This window comes from Cucurbita moschata, unplaced genomic scaffold (assembly GCF_002738365.1).
Source record: "Cucurbita moschata cultivar Rifu unplaced genomic scaffold, Cmos_1.0 Cmo_Scf00007, whole genome shotgun sequence".
In the NCBI taxonomy this organism is placed as follows: domain Eukaryota; kingdom Viridiplantae; phylum Streptophyta; class Magnoliopsida; order Cucurbitales; family Cucurbitaceae; genus Cucurbita; species Cucurbita moschata.
This window is the reverse complement of record NW_019268523.1, coordinates 2949189-2972904: the sequence shown is the minus strand read 5'-3', so window position 1 is coordinate 2972904 and position 23716 is coordinate 2949189. Positions and strand designations below refer to the sequence as shown.

The window sequence follows — 23716 nt, the reverse complement described above, 5'->3', positions numbered from 1 at the left end:
GTATTCAAACTAGTATTGGAGTTGGCTTTCTTGGGGAAGAGGAAGAACAAAAACGTTAATTATCTTTAAATTCAAAGAGAAGCTTGCACAAACAAGGCTGCAACAGACCAATTAGGCTAATCATATTTTCAAAGAGAAGCTTGGTGGCTTTCCCTTTGGGTTTCCACAAGACTAATCATGCTCATATAAATCTTACCCATTTCCCTTTCAATGTGCAGATATTGTCTTGGGAATCATTTCTATTTTAACATGGCTGCAACAATAACCAAAAGCTTAATCGACTAATATTCATAGTAATTTAAATTGCAAAAAGTCTTCAGTTCTTAATCATCTTTGCTTCAAAGGCAAGAATGTGATCCAATTTGGAAACTATCTACTACTTTTCCCTGCTCTTCCTTTCAATAAAGAAAATTCCTTTTACACAAATTGGTGAATAGTTTTCCCAAAACAAACACGAGATTAAAGTTCCTTGCAAGAACAAAAAGAAATCAGAAAGAATCCAATTACCTAATAATAATTGCAAGTTTTTGGCAAGCTGATATAAGGCTGCCAATTTTCTATGATGTATGGTATAGCCTCTAAATAAGTGGGGAGAACCAAGAATGTATATGCACCTATGGGCCACTGAACAACTTGAAAGGCTAAAAACAGATAATTTTACTATATTTACTGAAAACATCCTCGTGGCAACAAGTATTTTTGTAATGAGAACATGCTTTTTCTTTTCTCGTTTTGCACTGCGCCGCCTCTATACTTCCTTCTCTCCCAGATGTACAATATTTGTGTAACTATATGAAGAACCAGAAGTGGTAAACAAAATAAATACCTCACGGAAAATACAGGATAAAGCCCTGCACTTCTACAGCTACATTAGCTGCCATTAACTGCTGCATAATTTTCTTCATATTTTGTACACATCTAAGTACACATGGGATCAGAAAGTTAGAAGGGTATCATGTTGTGTATTGTGCATGAGGCTGTAAAGACAAGAGGGAGGAGGTATACCTGAACTTCTTCGAGCAGATTTTCAAGTTCAACTTTTATCTCAGTAAATGGAGGCCGATTTTCAGGTTCTGCATCCCAACATCGTCGCATCAAATCCAACAATTTGGGGTGAGCATTTTTGGGAAGATCTGGACGCAGTCCCTGAAAACAGATTATGAAGTCTAAGCCTAGAATACTGTATTCTGCCAAGTCGCTAAAGGGGAAATAATACAGCAACCGGAGCATTCTTGTAAATCATCCTATTTATCTTGATGTTGTTCTTTATATTTAACAGCAACCTTTTTCGTTGCCCCCATCTTTCCTTTCAATAACTGTAAATTGAATCTTCTGTTTAGTTTGTTACATTTTTAATTCCCCATTTATGTATAATAGGCATGACTTTTTTTTTCCCTCTTTTTTTTTTTTATCAAACTGAGATGCATACAGCAGCTACGTCAAATTTTCCCATTTATCATTGGTACATAGGTACTCTGTAGAAGGGAAGAAAGAAATGAGTCTTCTCATATATTTCTAGCTTGGAATGGCAATGGCTAAACTATTATTGAGGAGATGCTCAGTTGGCCTTTTCAGGCAATTTATTGGGGCAAGCTAGCTTCTTATTTTATGGAAACAATAGGATTGCTGGAGAGATGGAGAGGTCGTGTGATGAGGTTTGGGAGGTGGTGAGGTTCAACATGGACATGTGTCACTAAGCCTTTTTGTAACTATGACTACCTTTCGTTTGATTTTGTTGGATTGTAGTTCTTTTTTGTAGTTTCTTGGAGTCTCGTTCTTTTGTTGGGCTGGAGTTTTCTCTTTCTTTTTTCTTTTTTCTTATTTTTCTCAATGGAAGCTCAGTTGCTTACCAAAAAAATAAGTAATGCACAAAAAATTAGGGCATAACAAACCTGTCTTACTCCAAGGGCGGCTTGTAATGGTGTCATGGAATCATACGGAACCTGAGATACCAAAAGCTTTGGTTAAAGAATAATCAAAAGCATGGAGTAGTTGTCCTATAACTATTAAGCGATCAACAAAGAAATGATAAAGATATGTTATCATCTTATATACAATATTGCACAGTACTAGCTGCCCTAGAATACAAGCGAGCAAAAAAAATATAAATAAATAAGGAAATGTAATATTGTGGTCAACTTGAGATGTACCTTTGCTGTTACTAGTTCCCAAAGCACAATCGCAAAACTGAAAATATCTGCTTTCTGATCATATGGCAGATGATTTATCACCTTGAAGTGAAAAGTAAAATCAAAGCAAAAGGATTGAAGTCAAATTGAAATGCTGCCAATACTATAAATTAGGAAATTAAGCAAGTGGCATGGTAATTTGTCAATATCCTCCGACAGATTATCACCTCAGGTGCCATCCATCTGTATGTTCCAGTTTCTGCTGTCATTACTCCTTGACTCTGGTATCGCGCAACTCCAAAATCTGCCACCTTCACAACCTTGAATGCAAAAAAAGTACATGCCTTTTACATGTTAGTAGATTAAAATCCATATTTAGTACAAAGCTCATAAAAGCACATCACTACGAGAATACTGTCTTATTTCCTTGGCCTCCATTGATTCTCCATAGGATGAAAGCAAACGAAACTTCTAAATGAGACGCGCTAAATCAACAGGAAGTAATTGTGAGAAGAAAATTTATAAGAAAGAACATTATGTGTAAGTGTAATCTACAAAAACAGTTTCCTACTTTCAGCTCTCTTTCTATGTTGGCAGTACTATCTTTTAACAAGAGAATAGACAAACGTACAACTCAGGAAACACATGCAAATCCTGCTCCAAAATTCCACACAAGAAATATAAAGTGTACAACTGCTTCAACAGTTAAAGAAATGATCAAAACAACCAGAGGATCCCAGCAATGTTAACCACTAATACAAAATGTATCTAATTTAGTCCAAAATGCCAATAGAAAGTAACAGTTACATGTGAAGACGCTTTCACATGTATTTCGTATTAGCAACATGACATCAGTTAATATATTTTCTTTTTCAGTCAGCTCAGGACAGCAGTGAATGTTAATTGTTGATGGTAGAGTGAATTTGTACATCTCCCGTTCTAAATGATCATATTAGAGCTTAGAGTAATATCTCGTTTACAATAGCTATTTTAGTATGCTTACTCCTCTTTCTTTTTCCCTTTATCCAGGGGATGGAATGACTCCTTCCAAACCCCAAAACAACTTTCAAATATATTTTCATTCTGTTATCTTCCAACACCTAATTCATATAAAACCCGTTTGATATCAAAATAATCGTTTAAGATGCCCACACTACTGTAATCTTACATGTTGGGTGTTCATTAGCAGGTTTGCTGTCTTCAAGTCTCTATGAATAATGTCATTTAAATGTAAGTACTCCATTCCTTCACAAACATCAATAGCAAACTTCAGCAGTTGTGAGAGCTTCAACACGCAATGATTCTTGTGCAAGTAATCATAAAGACTCCCTCCTGGCATATACTCTGCAAGAAACGACAAATTTTAAAAATTGTATTTGAATAATACAGTTAGAACACAAATCCAATAAAACAGAACTACAGAAGAAAGTGAACTTTAAGGACCAATTTCCAATCCAGAACGCAAGCCAAATTAGGCATTTCGGGGGTGAAGTATAAATACAGATGGAGCTACAAAAATGCAATAAAATTTCCCTACATTAGTACTATTGCAACAAAACTACCACCCACCCCTCTGTATTTCTTTGCTTCAAGACTAACGCAAAGCACTATAATATCCTCCGGATACTACGGTGAATGCAAATGACAATGTTGAGTTACCAACGCTTCTTATAATGAAATTTAAACCTTCTGAAGATACTATGTTCATCCTAAAACAAAAGGAAATTTTTATTACCTTTTCAAAAAGGAAAAAAAAAATCATAAAATTGGTAGTTTTATCTATTGGCCAAAACTAATGTCAGGCAAATTTCAGACAGCCAACTTAGTCTCCAAGGACATAACTATTTGTCGTAACAAAGTTGACCTCCATCAAAACCTTTCACTAGAACATGAAGTTAGGAGAGCTTCGCTTGAATCTTCTAATTGGTGCAGTATTGCGCTTTTTAGCATGCAACTCTTGTAAGAAGCAGGCAAACATCTATCAAGATATACATGTAAAACTACAGAAGAAGATCGTACAAGAAACTAACCAAAATTGATGAAAAAAGAGGACATAAAAAATTAAAATAAGGAACAATAGAGCAGAGATTTCCATACCTGTTACAATACACAAATGTGGAGCGTTTGTACACGCACCTATAAAACGAACTACATTTTTATGCTGGACCTTCCTGCATTTCAGATTAATTAAGATTCCTTCACAAAGGATGTATGGCGGTAGATACACCTATAATAAATTGATTAAAAAATATAACTCTCGAAATATCCCTTCATAAATGTTGAAATAAAAGGAATGTGGAGTGGGAAACATCAAAACAGTTCGACGAATTTGAAGATTTTGAATCTGCAGCTACTGAACAATTTTACTGTCTGCCAGAAGATCCTTTAGATATGAATATATTTAATTCTTTTACAATGTTTGAACGCAAGGAATTTTATGAACATCATATTCGCAATTTCGTTTTCAGGAATGCAGTTCATTTCAAATTCATTAATTGAACAGTAATTAAAACAACTGAAGGCCCCCTATATGTAAAGTATCCAAACATAATCTCCTCTAGAAACAAACAAAAAGAAGCTATTTCATAATATCTACCAACGAGATCACTTTGTGAAAAATGTGCATCTACCAGCATGTATACTTTCAAGCTGAAACAGTGCACATGTTCTGCATGATTTAACTAAATAAACTATTAAGATATAGAAGTTCGCAAGAAAATATTAGCAATAAATCAGCAAGAAAAATGACTGCCATCAAGAGACGGTGTCCTCCGACAGAAATGATCAGTGAATTCTTAAATTTACAGTACAATAATTTTGGGACATAACTATCAAAATTACCTGAGAATTGCCACTTCTTGATTGAATTCATCCTCTAAATCATCATTTAGATCTTCAGATCTTAATATCTTGACAGCTACATCATGACCAAGATATAATCCATGATACCTGCAGATGGGAGATGAATAATCCACGGTATAGCTACTCGGAAGATGAATAATCCCTTCTAGAAGCCTTTGTTCCCTTCATTTTTTTTTTTTTTCTATTCTCCACATTGTCAAAGAAAAGTGAATTTCAGTTCAAACTTACAAATCACCACAAGATCCAGATGCAATTCTTTCACCTATCTTCAGTAACCGTCTATTTATTTCCCAATCTTCTGGTTTTTTCTGGGCGTCTAATGTTTTCTTGACTGCTGGATGAGAATGTGAAGAACCAGACCATGACCCCTGGCATTCCATTGAAAGAAGTTACATTATTTCCTCCTTATTCTCTCTTTGGAAAGGGAAAAGGGGTGGAAATCAGGTTTCGAAACAATCTTCTATCACAGGCAATAGAAAAAGCACAATTTACCTCATATCTAGCCACTGCTTTCTCCATAGCTTCATACAAACCACCAGTTTCCTGGTCACAAGATTGCCAAGTCAGCAACATTTAGACTCAGCACAGATCATGTCATAAAGCACACATAATACCGATCACTCTTAAAATATTAGAAGGTTTCTGTTCTGGGATAAAACATAATTTTTTTAATTGACCCATCAGATACCATGTTCCATTTAAAATTTTAAGATACAGCTGCAAAATGTGAAGATTCTTTGTTAGACGTCATATCCAAAAATCTCATACAGGTTTCAGGTCTTGATTTAAAATAGACATGTTGAAAGATCAGACAATCAGCTGAGCAAGCACTACCACTCTAATCCCAACATTTGAATGCGGATTACTTTTGGGGTGGTTGCTGCATACATGCAACTTAAAAGGCCGACTAAATAACAGAGTAAGAATTCAGAGTAAATCTACAGTTCCTCGAACTACAGAACCTTTTTTCTTAAGGCCAGAGAGTGAAATAACATGAAGTTGGGAACAAGCAACGAGGAAAAAAAGAAGGTAATTTTGAGCCAAATAGCAAAGATATATTAGATCTTCCTATCATGCCATATGATAATTGTATATCATCATACAATACCAGTTACAAGGATGGGAATACGTCAATAAAAAATAAAATAAAAATCAAACAAGAACATAAAATACAAATAACAGGGCAGTAGAAACGGCAAAGTATACATTTAGCATATATCACAACGCTGTACCTCAACAGGCCATCCATCCACGACAAATACATCCAAGGAGTAATCATCAGATGTCGAAAACACATGTGCTTCTCGGATGTTAAGTCCTATATCAGAAAGCAAAGCAGAAAGCTAGGAAAAAAAACTTATAAGGCGTTAGAAAAAACCAGTCTGAATTCTACCATACTAATACTTTCATACCAATGACCAACTGACATGAGCAAATGACTAGGATAGAAGTTGAATTATTCTCAACACCAAGTAAGAGTATTAATCGCCTCATGATAGATTGTTCGTTTACTAATCATCTCTGATAGAAGCTTCTAGCTCTCAATTTGTGTACACTTAATTTTCAATATCAATTCCATGCATTAATTGGTGTTTTCTCTGTTAATTAGAATAACTCTGTGTTTGTGGTTCAACGCTGTCAGGGCCACTTTTTTTTAGGAATTTTTTATTATACAGGAATTGAAGTCGTTCAGCATAGTAAGAAAGGGAACTGTGAAATTTGGCTCACTATATCTTTTTGTTACTTCTTCACGGAGTGTAGGTTTAACTGCTTTTGTGACTATTCCCGTTCCTATCTATAATAAATATACACATGTTATTCCCTTCTTATATCACATAGCCCTTTAAGAAAAAAAAGTATATTGCCCCCTCGTTTGAACATAAGGACTGCCACTGGTATATTTCATTCTTTCAATGAAATGGATTCTTACTGAAATAATTTTTTTTTTTTTTTTTCATTTGCCCAAAAGCTCATTCAGACTTGACTTGCTCAAAATATAGTATCATACACCAAAATAATGCAGCCACTAAAACTGATAACAAAATAATAATAAACTATCAAAAAGTTTCTGCCCTTGTTATAAGTTCTGTTGTTCTTTTAAAGCCATCTTCTAAAGATTGTACCATAAGCTAGTAGGAATGCTAAACACAGTAGAATTCCAGCCTTATATATGTAAGTTCCATTAGACAGGAGCATAAGAACAAGACTTCAATGAGCATGCCTGACTAAGAAGTTTTGCCTCGCCAAAAGATTCATGTAAATACAATAACAAAAAATAAAAGACAAAACAGTAATTCCAGCTTACCTGGCTAAGAAGCTTTGGCTTGTCAATCGTTGAAAATATCACTTCATGTATTGGAACATATGCAATACTGCCCTGCCTGCATTTATTATATAGATAGCCGAAAATAACTACATGTCAAAAATTTGAACCCTGACGAGAACTACAAGAATTTGCAATATGATAAATTCACAGAAATAGTGAATACAAACACGCGTGTGTTAATAAAAAATTCCTCCCACTTCAAATTAAATTATACCTTTTGGAAAAATTGTCCTTATAATATCTCTCAACCATGGCCTTTGAGTTCTTTCCAACATCCAAATTTAAGTCCTCAAGCTTGGAACAAGGCTCAAAGTCAATTATGTTTCCTTGAGTTCTACAAAGCAATGATTAAGAAATCAATTAACACAAATCAAATATTTGACGAAAGAAAACTAAGATATTGGAGAGAAGGTAGCAAGGAGGGAGAGACCGTTAGCCTAATAATGAAAATGCAATAAGTCCAATAATTACCTCTCGTGCGACAGTGGAAGTCTTCTATTAGCTGCTTCATCAGATGAGCCACTTAATAGAATACTATCAATAAAAACGTGATCATCATTGCCATCTGACTTAGTACTTAAGTGCTACAAAATCAACAAGAAAAATGTAGAGCAATAAAACCTCCGACCACTAAACCAAAGCTTAAACAAACAACATACAAACTTTATTTAATAAAAATGAAGAGTATATTGATAAGAGTAAGATTTTATACAGGGCTACAGAGATATGAGTAATCATTATGAAATGTTGCACAATAATTGTCTATCTAACTACAACGGACAAAAGAAGAACAAAAATACAAAGACTTCACAACAACATTTTAAACCATCAACTATCAAAAATCCAACTATTGTTAACATCCTCGTATCAATTTAAAAAAAATTCCTCGTTCCTCTTGAACCAAATGGCAATTTGACGCAGTTCCTAGTAATGCGCCATCCTCAGTTTTTTTCCCGCTGATATTAGGAAGTCTTACCTTCAGCATTGGTGGTTATGGCCTCATAATATAGTAATTTCAAATTGCCACCCTCTCTAACTAGTCATGAATAGGAAACTGAATATATCTTTCAAATTCTGCGAGCCATTTTTCTAATTTTTGCCCCAGGTTATATGTTTTCCGCCATATGTTTGGCATTATCACACTCTATGCACAAAACTATAAGAACGTTTAGAACCAAGCAACACTGCCCATTAGTTTCCACTCAAAATTAAACAAATGAAATTGAAAAAATACCTCCAGAAAACGAATGTGGTAAACAGGGCACTTCTCAGGATCCTTCGCCAGGGAAAGAAGCTTTTGATGTAACAAAACATCTTCCACCTTCTCCATGTTAATATCAAGTCCATAACTGACAGAATAATTATAAATAACCAAGAAGTTAATAATTTAAAGAGAATGGAGTAGATCATCCCTACCCGGTGATATAGCCTAGGTAAATTTAACATGTTATACTACTTACATACTATCAGCCAGTAAGAATTCCATATTTTATCATCTTACGAGAAGCACAATCTAAAATTGATACACGAAATATGGGATGAAGATGAGGTATCAGCCAAGCCCAAGTCACTGGAATGTAAGTTATAAAAAGAGCTTCCGGTGGTCTTTGATAAGATTAGTAAATTTCTTATACAGAAAATCCAAGATGACACAATAAAACTGTTAGAAATCACAACTCTCCACAATGGTATGATATTGTTCACTTTGAGTATAATCTCTCGTGGCTTTGTTTTGGGCTTCCCCAAAAGGCCTCATACCAATGGAGATAGTATTCCTCACTTATAACCCATGATCTTCCATTAAATTAACCACTGTGGGACTCACACCCAATAATCCTCAACAAAAACTAGCTAAATTCTATAGTACGATCAAGTCCCGATCCTTATGTTAAAAAAATCTGTCATTCTTTTTAAGCCACAATTACTACAAAACAGCTCGCAGGCATTTAACCAGGGATTTGATAGCAAAGTACTACACTAAGTTCTTAAGCTGGAAAGTTCAACCTTACGCCAAACAAGTTTAGTCAATTCAAAATTTAACAAATGTCAACCAATAATACTTTTCAAAGAAAGAAATTAAGTCAGTTACCTATTTCCTTTCTGAACACGTTTTTGAGGTCTGGCCTAAATTTTAAGAACTAAAAAACGTAATTTAAACGAAAATATTCTTGTTTCCAAACTTGATAACCAATAATCCAAAAGTATTTTTAAAAAAACAAACAATCAATCAAAAAATTATACATGCAGACAGGCAACTAAATTTCAGAAACGGAAAATTAGAAAAGGAACCGTTACCAAACGAACTTTCCCAGCATCAGAAAACAACATATAGATTAAGCAGAATCAGTAGGATTATGACAGACGCGTATTAGAAAGAAGAATTCCGAAGAAAATTAATCCACCAAAAGTAGCAACCACTAATCAGTTGAGTTAGACAAACTATATTAAAGCAAGGATGCAAATGCATTTACACTCACTCCATTAAAGCAGCTCAAATCAATTACAAATATATAAAAAGAAGGGAGAGAGCACATAAAAGAAAGCAGAGCAAGATTTAAGAAGCCAAATATCCAGATCGCAATCAAATAAAAATCGGAATAAACTACCTCGGAGGCAAGCGATTGAAGTGAGCATCCAAATTCTCACGCAATTGGGGATTAGAAACTGCCTCCTCATGTCCACGCTCAACTAGCCGAGTATAAACATCGTTCCGAACATCGTGGACAGCACAGAAGCCACCGAAGCTTCGAGGCGGCGAAGAACTCTCTCCAACACCCTCAACGAAATCCATATCCGCCATGGAGTCAACAGAGACGAGGAAAGGTCATGGGAAAGAAAGCAAGAGAGGGAAAATTGGAGGAGAAAGGGCAGAGAAGTAGTTTGGGAATACTTAGGGATCAGTAGAGAGGATCTTTGATTGTTGATAGCATCTAGGGGAAGAAGATGGACTGGTTGGGTATTTGGAATGAAGATGGAGGGCAATTCCGTCATCCACGTTTTGAACAGGATTTTTAAATAATTATATTTTAATGTTGAAGATGGAAAAGGTTGCAGTATGGGACGTTGTGAGTAATTTACGAAAATACCCTTATGATCTGCTATTAATTACTAGTTTATGTCTAATATTATAGAATTAGTAAAATAAACTAAATTTAGAGATTTTTTTTATTAATTAAAAGTTTCAATTCTCTATTTATTAGTTTTATTTTTTATTTTTATACAAAGAGTAGGATATTAAAATATTTTAAGGGTGAAAATTCAATAATACTTTGAACAATTGAGATATGTTTAAATTGGTCATCCTCTAATTCATTTTAAAATTTGAGAGTACAAGAATTCACATAATTAAAAATTAAAACAATTTAATAAAAATTATTAATATCAAAAATTACGAAAAAAAAAATAACACGAGATAAAGAAAGCAAATACTCGAGGCATACAAGTAATCACACAAATACTCATCCGTAACAGCAAACGGGTGCTAAATCCTACACCCTAAAACCCTAAATTCTATTTATAACAATCGGGTGCTAAATCCTAAACCCTAAAACCCTAAGTTCTATTTATAAGTCTAATTTTTAAAAAAATAGAATAGATAAAAGATACCATTAAAACAAAATAAAATGTTAACAAAGTATAAGATGTATTAATAGTTGATGAGAGATATTTTAAATTTACAGGCTAAATTTATGAATTGCATAAATTTTTCAATACAACAAATGAAGTATGATATTTGAACGTCCAAACTTTATGAAATTTCATAAAGTATAGAATGATGTCACAATTTATTTAATGTTTACTTTAGTGGTTAGGATTAAAATCATAAATAATGTTTTTTTTTCTTTTTTTTTTCTTTTTTTGTATCATTTGTTGATAGGCAAATTAATTAGGAAATGAAGTGAGCGAAGTTTGAATAATAGGAATGAGCAAACATTTTGCCCAAATTCACTTCAGATTTAACGTTGAGATGACCTCTGTCTTCGTTAAGCCCTTCATCAAAGTTCCCCACCGCCACCCTACCGTCCACCATTCTTATGTTTGGCAGCTTCTGCGTGACTGCCTCCTGAGCATTCCATACCTCTTCTTTGAACTCAAAATCTGGGCTTATGAAGAAATCATGGGTCACTATCTTCACCTGCAGTTTTTAAGAACACAAATTTCAGCCCAACATATCATATGTTTTGATTTAAGTTTAGATATGACGAACCAGGATGATGGGTAGATCTGGATGGTTCATGTCCGCACGCAAGTCCGTGAAGAATTTGCTCAGCTCTCTCTCGTACGACTTAGCTTCTTCTTCCACCGCCGCATCGGACTCTCCTTGATACCAAAAGAATCCCTTAACTTTCCCCCCATGTTCTTCCGAACGTTTCATCCGTTCAACCAATTTGGTGTACCTATTAGTCCCTTTAACCCATTCTCTCAAGTGAGATCCTCCAATGGCACATGGAACCAGACCGATGGTGCCAATGCTCGGGCCTGCTTTGGCCAAAAGCTCATTGGCAAAAGGCATGCCGGGTCCAACCCCATTGGTCTTTACAACGTCTATGTCCCAATGGAGTGGCTCACGGGCTTGCTCCCATACCATATCAGCAGTGAACCGAAAGATGGATTGGTTGGGTTGAGATTCTGGGGGGATATAACCATCCCACACGTTTTTGTCTGTGGTTGGGTCTTTGGAGACGCCGCCTCGGCCTGCCATGTTGCTCTGCCCTGCAAGTATGAAAATGTTGGCCGGAGAAGTAGCAGCCATTTTTTTTGCTGGGTTTGCTTCACCTTTGTTTTCTTCGTTTTGGGCTCTTCTTAATTATAAATATAGCAGTTTTTGTGTTCTTTATTTAGTGAATTGGGCGGTTTTTTTGTGATGAAATAAGGTCGGGAGTTACAACTCTCTGTTTTTCCTTGCCGTTTTAAGGTTGTCTCTTACGTTGGCTTTCATCCATGGGATTTCTGATTAGAGCAACCTAAAATTTTATGGGAAGGGGCAGAATTCTCTCAAACTATTATAAAGATTAAGACCCATTTTTCGAAAAGAAAATAGTTTTTTCACTCGTCGAAAAAGTGTTAGGATCACACAACAACGCACATATTCAATCTAGATAAACACAAAATAGATGAGCTAAATCCAGAAAGTACATATTCAAAGCACGCATATATAAGTTTCAGTTTACCCTAGTAAATATCTATTAAATATATATCTCTCAAATTTTTACTAGGAGGTTACATATCGGAACAAGAAGATGTGGGGCCAAAAAGGATTTATGTTCTATAGGAGCAGGAAATTGGGAGTGAAACATGAGGCTGAAAAGAGGCTAACGTGGTAAGCGGCCAGGTGGAGGAGCGGATGAAGAACTTGTTTCTCATTGGTCAGAAATCTATCCAACACCCTCCTTTAGATTTCCCCTCCAGATTCTCATCATCATAATTCATACATCACTCCATTTAAACCCACAATTCAATTCACAATATCTTCCACAGACCCTTCTGATCAAATAATAAGACATAGTTTTCGATTCGTACCTGAAACTTCCCATCTCACCTGCCATGGCTGCAACTTCTGGTGCTGTGCTTAATGGGTTGGGCTCACCCTTCCTCCATGGCGGAAGCAGAACTCAGACCTTGCTGGCTGGAGCCAGAGGCGGTGTCAATGTCGTTGGCTCTCGCAAGCTTGTCATCGTCGCCGCTGCTCAGCCCAAGAAGTCTTGGATCCCTGCTGTTAAGGGCGGAGGCAACTTAGTCGACCCAGAATGGCTAGATGGCTCGTATGTCTCTCGCTTACTTTCTTCTAGTTGCACTTTTTTTAGTTACTGTCTAAAAGCTGATTGAGGCATTTCATCGAACACCTCCTAAGCAATTACTTGTTCCGTTTGCGTAGACTTCCAGGTGACTTCGGCTTCGACCCATTAGGGTTGGGGAAGGACCCTGCATTTCTGAAATGGTACAGAGAGGCAGAGCTGATCCACGGCCGGTGGGCAATGGCAGCGGTGGTCGGAATCTTCGTAGGCCAAGCCTGGAGTGGGATCCCATGGTTCGAAGCCGGAGCCGATCCAGGCGCAATTGCTCCATTCTCCTTCGGATCACTTCTCGGAACCCAGCTTCTACTAATGGGATGGGTGGAGAGCAAGCGGTGGGTGGATTTCTTCAACCCAGAGTCTCAATCGGTGGAATGGGCGACGCCATGGTCGAGGACGGCAGAGAACTTCGCAAACGCAACGGGAGAACAGGGTTATCCCGGCGGAAAATTCTTCGATCCGTTGGGATTTGCCGGAACTATTAAAGATGGGGTTTACATTCCGGACACGGACAAATTGGAGAGATTGAAGTTGGCTGAGATCAAGCATGCTAGGATCGCCATGTTAGCGATGCTCATCTTCTACTTTGAAGCTGGACAGGGGAAGACGCCATTGGGGGCTCTTGGAGTATAAGGAAAAATGTTGTTGATTTTAAGGTAAAATTGTTCATAATTTCACTAGAAAAAAAAAATGGAGACACTGTGTTGATTGCCATTTCCAAGTCTGCCCTTTGCCTTATTTCAACTCGGTTATACAAGAACGTTGAAACTCGTCTCACTAAATGCGTTTTAAAAATTGTGAGGCCGACGACTATGCATAACGAACCAAATTGGATAATATCTACTAGTGGTGGCATAGGTTATTACAAATGGTATCAGAAACACCGGATGGCGTGCCGGCCAAGACATTGGCCCCCAACGAGAGTGAATTGTGAGATTCCACGTTAATTAGAGAAGAGAATGAATCATTTCTTATAATAGTGTGAAAATTTTTACCTATAACCGCGTTTTAAAAAATGTGAAGCTGACTGTGATAAGTAACGAGCAAAAGTAGATAGTATCTGCTAACGGTGGACTTGGGCTATTACATGATAGCTTGAAGTTAGGTATAAGTTTATTTATATTTCTAGTTTATTCTAAGGTATAAATGTCAACCGGTTTGTTAAAATAGAGTTTGGATCAATATTCAAGTGGACTAATGAACCAATGCTCGTACATAACGAAAATTGTACATAGATATGGTGTTAGCTTGGTATACTCGAACTAAACAAAATATAGAGTTGTGTAGTGGTTTTCGAGATTGAGATCTCTCTTCATATATATAGCGAGATTCATTAGGGTCTCTAGCCGCTCAATGTATCTATTCCACCTAGTAGATTAGAGAAGAAAGTGCTTAGGAACATGTAGGAGAATCAAGAGGGTTTATGGCCCCAACTGGGAGCGTAACTACACCAAGAGGATAACCAAATCGACTCGACCTAAGGTGAGAGACCTAATTGACCAATACGATTTGGTGAAGAAAAAGTACTTCCGGTGGAGATGGAGCGAACGACTCCTAAATTCAAGCCCTGAACATGGATAATGTGTACCAATTATGATGTGATATATTCACTTCTCTATAAATAAATAATTAATTAATTCATTTATAAAATAAATATACCATTCCATTCGATTGCCTGTCCCTTCAATTACCTATTTATTCCTGAACGGATTCGTTATCCATTAAGTGAACAAACATTGAATACGACAGTGGTTCATCCAAATTTTCAAATTGGAGTTTTTTTTCGATCCCATGAAATTTCATCTAAATGTAGTAAGATTAAAAAAAAATAGTAAATAAATAAATAATTAAAATAATAATAATAATAATAAATAAATAAATAAAGCCCATGGGAATATAGGAATAGTATTATGTGGCTTTTAGATGATGGAAAATAAGGAATTTTTACAATTCCTCGCTCAATTTTGATAGATAAAATAGATTTAAAAAAATTGATAAATATTTAGTCTAAATCAATAAAAATAATTCTAAACTTTCTTATCTATATAAAAAGGTTTTTTTTTAAATTTTTTTTAATAATACTTCAAAATTTTAAAAAATTCAAAAATAATCTTTAAAACTTTTAAAAAAATATATATCTTCATCGGTAGTTAGAAAGAAAAATTATTAATATTTAAATTCATAAATACTTTCCAACTTTCTTTAAAAAAAAATATTCATAAATTTACTAAAATTTCATTAATACTTTTTAACACTTAAAATAGATATAAAAAAAAATTCTAGAAATTTAAAAATATTAATATTACTAATGGTCAACATGGTTAGCCGGTTGGATTCTGTTAAGGCAATTGAAAATTTTGGTTGCTCGCATTTGGATTTACTTTTCCACTCTCGATTTTAGGCTACCCTTTTAATTTGGACTTTGATTTCGCTGATATGAGAAGGCGTAACATTTCTCTATTAACAATCTCAACATCTTGCCTACTAGTCTATCATTTTAGGCCGTTAGAGAACTTAGTAAACGAGTCGTACTTAGATGAGAAGAGTCTTAAATACGAATTCAAAATTTATGGTACTAAACGATACAAATTAAAACTCCATGGAGAAAACGAATACGAAACCCCAAATGAAATGTCTATTATCATCAAAACTGAAATCGTATTTTATTTGGAGTTAATATTTGGATCCATTATTATTCTTAGTAATCTAAACTTCTACAAACAAGTTGTTGTGGAAAAATAAGTATATTATTCACTTCTATTTCAAATTATATTCTTAGTCATCTTCAAATTCAAAAAAATATTATTAATTTATTGTTAGAATATTATACAGTTAAAATTATTATCAAATATTCAAAAATTTAATTAGTATACATTCAACAAACCTTAAATTAGTCATTTAAAGCATATATATATATATATATATATATATATATATTCTCAAGAACAACTACTAAAAATATTTTTTTCATAATTCTAAATAGAATATAGTGATTTAAGTAAAATTATTGGATTTTAAATTGATTTTGAAATTAATTTAATTTAATTATTTTTTTCTTTGAATCTATAAATTTAAAATTGAAAAAAAAAATACTATAGGTTATATGAATAATAGCCAAAATTATAGAATAACAAACTATAGATTATATGAATAATGGTTAACTTCTAGAATGATACGCTAGTGATTATATAAATAATGGTCAAAATTCTAGAAGGAGAATGTGAATTTTGGTTAGTTTTTTTTTTGTTCAAAATTCATGAATCTAGTCAAATTCACCTTAAAATTTATGGATTCTAACTAAATTTCGATGAATGTTTATGAATTTAGGTAGATTTGGGTCAGAATACATGAATCAGACATATCTTTTATTTTTTTATTTTGAATAATTTATTAATTTATGATTGAAGAAAAAAATTAGCTCAACAAAAAAAAGAATAATCTGACAAAAAAAAAGAAGAATGGGACAAAGAATCAGTTTTACATTTCCTCACTCAATTTTAACAGTTAAAAATAAATTTATTAAATATTCATTTGTATTAATATTTTTATAATCAAGTGGTAAATTAATTAATTTAAAAATTAGTTTTTTTTAAATAATAATAAAAAAAGAAAGTGGCGTTTTACAATTACTTACTCAATTTTAATTATTAAACAAATTATTAAATATTCATTTGGAATCATAATTTTATAATGGAATTTTCTTTTTTCATGACGTCATAAATGTGGTAAATTAATTTTATAAAATTAGTTTTTTTTTTTTCTTTTTCAAGAAACGTAAACTATTTAAGGGCTATATTTTACCCAGCTCCAACGGCACAACACACCATTTTAGCGCGAATACTCAAAGCTTAAACACTCAGGTTCCTTCTTCCTCTCTCTAGCTCTCTGTTTCTTTATTTAAATTCCATCTTTTACTCGTCTGATTCAGCGAAGTTTTGATTGGATTTTTCAGATTAGGAGCAGAGCGACGGAGAGAAGATTTGCCGGAAGAAGATAGTGAGATATGGCTGCCTGTACGATGACGATGGTTGAGAAAAACGCTGGGATTGAGGTTGTGATCGGAAAGTTTGATGCCAATGTTGTGTTTTCCGAGCCTCTGCCGCCTTTGCCGGAGATCAACACTGTCGTGGGTCTCAAGGGACAACAACACGCAGAATCGAATCAGAAAGGGAAGAGGGAGATTGGGCTCGGCAGAAATGCCGTTGCTACTTGCTTCCCCATCACCGAGCCTGACGACAATGATGAGTCTACTGGTGACAAGGAAGCGTACATGGCTAGCGTATTGGCTCGCTATAGAAAGAATCTCCTCGAGAGGACTAAATATAATTTAGGTTTTTAGTTTTTGGAAACCTAAATCTTGTTTCCGTTTCGGAAATTGGAATTTTCGTTCTTCTGATTTGGATTTGTATCTCTGCTCTCTGTTTTAGGTTACGCGTATAATTTTGACTTCGATTACGGTGCTCTGGCGCCGTTGCAGCATTTCTTTATTAACAATCTTGGGGATCCGTTCGTTGAAAACAATTACGCTGTGCACGCGAAACAGTTTGAGATTGGAGTGTTGGATTGGTTTGCTCGGCTTTGGGAGATTGAGAAGAATGAGTATTGGGGATATGTTACACATTGTGGAACGGAAGGAAATTTTCATGGGATTCTCGCCGGGTTAGTTTCATTGAGTTTGATTTCCTGTGTTCATACGGTGTTAATGCATATTTAGTTTTAGCAGTAGTGAAGTTTTGGGCATTGGTTCTTGTAGGAGAGAAAATTTTCCTGATGGGATTCTGTATGCTTCTGGGGAATCTCATTATTCCGTTTTCAAAGCCGCTAGATTGTATAGAATGAACTGTGTGAAGGTCGGCTGTCTGGTATCTGGTGAGATCGATTGTGCTGACCTTAGACTCAAGTTGCTTGCTAACACAGATAAACCAGCTATACTCAATGTTAATATTGGTAATTTCTGTCTCTTTCTTCATGTTTTCTACTACAAACAGGGGAATATAATCGTTTTATAGGTGAGAATTGAGTGGACCCTTGTTGCAGGAACCACGGTGAAAGGAGCTGTCGATGATCTTGATCTTGTGATACAAACACTCAACGAGTGTGGGTTCTCTAAAGATCGGTTTTACATCCATTGTGATGGGGCGTTGTTTGGATTTATGATGCCTTTTATCAAACATGTAAGTCACTTTCTTGAATACTTCAATTTTTACTAGAGCATGTTTCTAGTTTGCCTGTTTTTTCCTTGTTGCTTAAACGGCGTACATATTTAATTGTATCCAAGATAGAAAGTCATGTTGATTGTGTACTGACCCGAAGTTGATTGCAATTTGTGAGATCCACATTGGTTGGAGAGGAGAATGAAACATTTCAAACAAGGTTGTGAAAACCTCTTCTGAGTAGACGAGTTTTAAAACTGTGAAGCTAACGGCGATACATAATAGACTAAAGCGGACAATATCAACTAGTGGGCTTAGACGGTTACAAATGATATCAGAGATAGTCACTGAACTGTGCAAGGCACTAGTTGGAGGGCTAGCCTTTTTCATAGTAGACTAGACCCTCTCGATACGTAAAGACTAAAATGGATAATATCTACTATCAGCGGTTTCACACTTGAATTTGGGTCCTGCTTTTGTAGACTTGGAGCACTTCCGATGAGCTAAGCTCTAAATGCTACTTAGAATTGGCACAACCACCCTCATCCCTCTTTGGCTATATATACAAATATCGATTTTTCTTCCACACCAAGTTACAGCTTTTTTTTCTTCTTGGGTTTTTCCTGCTGCCTTCTAACTATCTCAGGAAGAGTGGCTGTTTATGCAGCTGCTACTTTCCTATCTTACCTTAATTCTTGGTTGCCAACTATATAGAACTGTATTTTATAGTTTGTAATTTTCAATAATCCATCCCCTGTTGTTTTTTCGCAGGCACCAAAGGTCTCGTTTAAGAAGCCCATCGGAAGCATTTGTGTTTCCGGCCACAAGTTCCTCGGATGTCCAATGCCTTGCGGCGTTCACCTCACAAGGTTGGAGCACATAAATGCCTTCTCCAATAACGTCGGGTATCTAGCCTCAAGAGATGCCACAATCATGGGAAGCCGGAACGGCCATGCTTCTATCTTCCTCTGGTACGCCCTCAACAGAAAAGGCTATAAAGGGTTTCAAAAGGAAGTCCAGAAGTGCCTCGGAAATGCACACTACCTGAAAGACCGACTTCATGAAGTGGGAATTAGTGCAATGCTGAATGAACTCAGCAACACAGTCGTGTTTGAACGACCTCGAGACGAAGAGTTCATTAAGAGGTGGCAGCTAATATGCGAAGGAAACATTGCCCATGTTGTGACAATGCCGAATGTTAGCCAAGAGAAGCTGGATGATTTCATAGCTGAATTGGTCGAAAAACGCTCAATTTGGTATGCTGATCAGAAAGTTCAACCTCCTTGTTTTGCAGCAGCGTTGGGAAGTCAGAACTGTGCTTGTAAGTTGCACAGGCTTTGATATGCTTTTATGGAAACTGTGCTCTGTCGTATGCCTTATATATACATAGTCGTGTGCTTCGAGTATCATATACATATGGTTATAGGCGTGTATTCCGAGTCCAATAAATATTTTGGGAACCCCACTTAAGAAATGATATATAGTATATGAAAAATTAATTTAAATGTTGTATTCATGATATGTGGTGGAATATGTAGTGGCCCAAAAATATAAGTTTCAAGTCCAATATGGAAGCTTCTTTTGGGCCTTCTTTTGATGTGAGAATGAATCCTTGGTTGAAGCCCAAGAAAGAGGTTGGCCCAACTTTTAGTTTGGGCCTTTTCTAGAAGCCCATAAACCATATTATATAAAACAAACCCGTATCAAGCCAATTTGAGTATAGCTCAAATTACGTCTTAAAACCGATTATATGAACAATCAGTCATCAAAATGGAAATTAGACTCGTTAACTAACCTATAATTTTATTACCATGTTAGATAAGATCAACGTTAAATCCAAAATTTAAAATCCGATAGAACAGAATAAATTTGATGTTTATTATATAGACACCACAAACATTGACTTTTTAACCACGTCTTTTTCACTCACTAATAATAACAAAAGAATTGAAGCGACAATTACAAGTCACGTCACTTCTTTTTTACGATACTTACCTATCTTGCATTAGGGTATCATCGTAATTTTACTAAACTTTATAATTAAATATTTTTCCAGATAGTACACTTACAATTATAATATTATATTAATATTGTAATTTAGCGAAAATTAAGAAAAAAAAAAAAGATATAGTTGGTGGTGGTAGTCACGTGGATTGCACACTCTTGAATAATTTTATGTGTAATCCTTCATAATTTCCACTCTCTATCAAACTTTGGTGTCATCCTTCTCAGCATTCCAATATAAAATATTCTTTTGTTTTGTATTTTCTTTGAAATGATACAAATATTCTTTAAATTATCAAATACCATAAATAAAAAATAATAATAAAAAAAACACATGGACCCAAATATTCAAATATCTTAAAGTAGGGGCCCCTTTCTGCAAACACAATTTTTTAATGGGATTTTTCATAAATCAAAGCATATTCCTTTTTGGCGTTTTTTCATAAGCCTTGTCTTTCGTATTTAATTTTGGTCTGATTCTTAATTGGAATGTTCGTTTAAAAAATTATTTAAAAATAAAAATAAAATAAAATAAATTGGTTATCGATTACACGTTAAGTAGTGATTATTGCAATTATTTACCTTACCCGATATTTACAAATTATTTAACATAAGATTTAAACAAATTTCAATTTAATTACTAATATTTTAAAAATATATAGGTTCATATTGTAATGAAAAATATGATAATATATTATATATTTATGAAATAATTTCTCTTTCTTTTTATCTTTACCGGATATTTACTGTTTTCATGACGACCCTCCGTTACAAGAATTGAAATAAAAATATGGAATCAAAATCAATCAATCAATCAAAAAATAAAAAATAAAAAAACTTTTATCTTTCCATTTATAGAATTTTTTAATTTTGAAAGTTTATAAATTTTTAAACTATTCCATGTAAACTGACGTGGCAACGTATGTTTTTTTATTAATTAATGTAAATGATTTTGTAACAGTTAATTTTCATTTTTTACTATAATGAATAATTTCTTTCAAAACGTATGCATATTATTCATTGATATAAATGATTTTATACGTTAATTGTCACGTTAATTTTCATTTTTTATTATAATGAATAATTTCAAATTATAATTTTTTTTTTTTTTGTTATAAATAAAACTTTTTAATCTCGTATTTTATATAATTTAATCATATTACGATTTTAAACTCGTCATGCAGCAAAATCGGTACTCATCCAGATACTGTCTTTTTTGGGTTTTTCTTTTCGAGCTTCTCCATTACGCAGTCTGCCCTTCTCGTATTTTAATTGATGGAATATTTTGGCTCTTCACACTACTTTTATTATTATTATTTTTCCTTTATTTTGGTTTTCTATTTATTTGGATCCTTTTCAAATATAACCGAAAGGCCCTTTATTTATTTATTTATTTTGTGTTACATAAAATAAATATATGAGGGTGTTAATTAATTTATAAAAGTCACCGACGACAGATAAAAAAGGATAATGCAAAAGTGGGATTTATAAATTCATATTATTTATTAATTTATTTATGGTTTTGGATCTCACTTTTGTATTATTAAAGCTTCAAATCCTTTTCTTAAATGGTTCCTTTTATAAAGCTTTTTTTTTTTTTTTTTTGAATTTTCCAATTATTCTAAATTCTCATTCTTCCTGCTCTTAATATATTCTTCCCATCTTTATTTTACAGCTGGCAAATTTTAATGTCCAAGTTAAATTAAATATAAAATATGTACTTTCCAACATGTTTGATCCATTCCAACATGTTTTGTTCTCACTTACATGCATTTGAGGAGTTCCTGTAATTGAACTACCAAAAAGAAAGGTGCACAGTAACTTTTTTTTATTTTAAATCTTTTTTTTTAAATTATTCTCGTTTGGGTGTGGTCTTGTACCTCTCATTTACTCAAATGTCACAATTACATGACAAAAACAATAGCTAAACTCGATCACTTCAAGATAACATAAGTACGATTTGTTTTATTTGAAAAAACATAAACGAGCTCTATCATATATTTTATCATAATACCTTTCATTTACTCGAATAAAACACTAATTATCATCTCAAATAGTAATGTCACGCACGTTTCTATTAGGAATCACAGACTCTCCACAATGGTATGATACTGTCCACTTTGAGCATAAGCTCTTATGAACACGTGATTTCTCACTAAATTAACTAAGGTAGGACTCATTCCCAATAATCTTCAACCATTTGTGTGTTCTCGTCCATTTTAGCCCCACCCATCATTATCTATGGTTTGCATAAATTTTGACCACTATTATTGGAAACATTTGTTCATGGATATACAAATGATATGCAAGAATCAAGATTTTGATTATTGAAGCATTTTAGAAAGCCTGAATGTCTTCCTTTTTTTAAAAGAAAAAGTTTGTTTCTTTCTTTTGTCATTAATTTTAGTGGCTCTTGTGTATGAACTCCACTTCTGTTTTTCCTCCATAAATACCCTTCTTCATGGCGTGTGTCCTCCACAATTCTCCTTCAATCTTCCCAAAAATGGAGCCAAACAAGTTGAATCTAACCAATTTGGAGCGACAATCCGGGTCCGAGATCCAAACCAATGAATTCGACTACTCAAAACGTGCACAATGGCTACGCGCCGCCGTGCTTGGAGCCAACGACGGGCTCGTATCGACCGCGTCGCTTATGATGGGAATCGGAGCTGTGAAACAAGACATCAAAGCCATGATCCTCACCGGGTTTGCCGGGTTGGTCGCCGGTGCGTGTAGCATGGCGATCGGCGAGTTTGTGTCGGTTTACTCACAATTGGACATTGAAGTAGCTCAAATGAAAAGAGAGAAGCTACAAAGAAGAAATTTAGAAGGGCAAGAGCTAGAGAGCAAAGATGATGAGAAGCTACCAAATCCACTCCAAGCCGCCGCAGCCTCCGCCTTGGCGTTCTCCTTAGGAGCAATGGTGCCGTTGTTGGCAGCTTCGTTTATAAGAGATTACAAGGTAAGGCTTGTGGTGGTTGTGGCAGCGGTGACGTTAGCGCTCGCCATGTTCGGGTGGTTGGGTGCCATCCTTGGAAAAGCATCGCCGATCAAATCCGCCATCAGGGTGTTGGTCGGAGGTTGGTTAGCCATGGCTATAACCTTTGGCTTGACGAAACTAATCGGAGTAAGTGGACTCTAGCAGCTCTAATTACGTCAAGAAATATTATTTGAAAAGCTAGAATATCGTCATTTACGATTTTATACTAAAGATCAAAGATGGTATCTGTATTGTATTATGTGTCAAATAGTTTTTTTTTTAATTCCTCTAAAAACAAAAAGAACAAAAAAAATTAAATAAATAAAAAGGTATCACTTTTTTTTTTTGTACATTGGAAAGAAAAAGAAAGGTAGGGGTGGCGTGTAAATTTCATGAAGTTTGTTATAATTACAAAAAAAAAAAAAAAAAAAAAAAAAAAAAAAAAAAAAAAAAAAAAAAAAAAAAAAAAA

The 23716-nt window shown here is 34.5% G+C and overlaps 5 protein-coding genes across 8 annotated transcripts; 3 read left to right on the top strand and 2 right to left on the bottom strand.

Annotated features, from left to right (window-relative positions):
- Positions 1 to 361: 361 nt before the first annotated feature.
- LOC111445204 (serine/threonine-protein kinase STY8-like) lies at positions 362 to 10403 on the bottom strand. Of its 3 annotated transcripts, XM_023083458.1 has the most exons (16): positions 9924 to 10402; positions 8552 to 8666; positions 7789 to 7901; positions 7532 to 7651; positions 7297 to 7372; positions 6224 to 6334; positions 5484 to 5534; positions 5220 to 5359; positions 4971 to 5078; positions 4227 to 4300; positions 3298 to 3473; positions 2357 to 2449; positions 2151 to 2231; positions 1893 to 1943; positions 1006 to 1146; positions 362 to 918 (listed from the first exon to the last, which is right to left on the bottom strand). In XM_023083458.1, exons 1-16 carry the CDS (start codon positions 10115 to 10117, stop codon positions 871 to 873), a joined length of 1692 nt encoding a protein of 563 aa, XP_022939226.1. In that variant the 5' UTR covers positions 10118 to 10402; the 3' UTR covers positions 362 to 870. The 3 variants fall into 3 exon arrangements, with proteins under 3 accessions (XP_022939226.1, XP_022939227.1, XP_022939225.1); XM_023083459.1 differs by having other exon boundaries at positions 362 to 1146; positions 7789 to 7851; positions 9924 to 10403; XM_023083457.1 differs by having other exon boundaries at positions 362 to 1146.
- A 709-nt stretch (positions 10404 to 11112) lies between these two features.
- Positions 11113 to 12634, bottom strand: LOC111445241 (probable carbohydrate esterase At4g34215). The gene is made up of 2 exons (XM_023083508.1): positions 11525 to 12634; positions 11113 to 11452 (listed from the first exon to the last, which is right to left on the bottom strand). Exons 1-2 carry the CDS (start codon positions 12068 to 12070, stop codon positions 11204 to 11206), a joined length of 795 nt encoding a protein of 264 aa, XP_022939276.1. The 5' UTR covers positions 12071 to 12634; the 3' UTR covers positions 11113 to 11203.
- Positions 12635 to 12721: 87 nt separating this feature from the next.
- On the top strand, positions 12722 to 13830 carry LOC111445242 (chlorophyll a-b binding protein CP24 10A, chloroplastic-like). The gene is made up of 2 exons (XM_023083509.1): positions 12722 to 13079; positions 13193 to 13830. Exons 1-2 carry the CDS (start codon positions 12862 to 12864, stop codon positions 13740 to 13742), a joined length of 768 nt encoding a protein of 255 aa, XP_022939277.1. The 5' UTR covers positions 12722 to 12861; the 3' UTR covers positions 13743 to 13830.
- Positions 13831 to 16915: 3085 nt separating this feature from the next.
- LOC111445240 (serine decarboxylase-like) lies at positions 16916 to 19931 on the top strand. 2 transcript variants are annotated; one of them, XM_023083505.1, is made up of 6 exons: positions 16916 to 16969; positions 17062 to 17440; positions 17537 to 17768; positions 17863 to 18056; positions 18147 to 18283; positions 19034 to 19931. In XM_023083505.1, exons 2-6 carry the CDS (start codon positions 17113 to 17115, stop codon positions 19601 to 19603), a joined length of 1461 nt encoding a protein of 486 aa, XP_022939273.1. In that variant the 5' UTR covers positions 16916 to 16969; positions 17062 to 17112; the 3' UTR covers positions 19604 to 19931. The 2 variants fall into 2 exon arrangements, with proteins under 2 accessions (XP_022939273.1, XP_022939275.1); XM_023083507.1 differs by having other exon boundaries at positions 16926 to 16969; positions 17067 to 17440.
- Positions 19932 to 22482: 2551 nt separating this feature from the next.
- LOC111445258 (vacuolar iron transporter homolog 4-like) lies at positions 22483 to 23536 on the top strand. The gene has a single exon (XM_023083533.1). It carries the CDS (start codon positions 22728 to 22730, stop codon positions 23406 to 23408), a length of 681 nt encoding a protein of 226 aa, XP_022939301.1. The 5' UTR covers positions 22483 to 22727; the 3' UTR covers positions 23409 to 23536.
- The last annotated feature ends 180 nt before the right edge of the window (positions 23537 to 23716 follow it).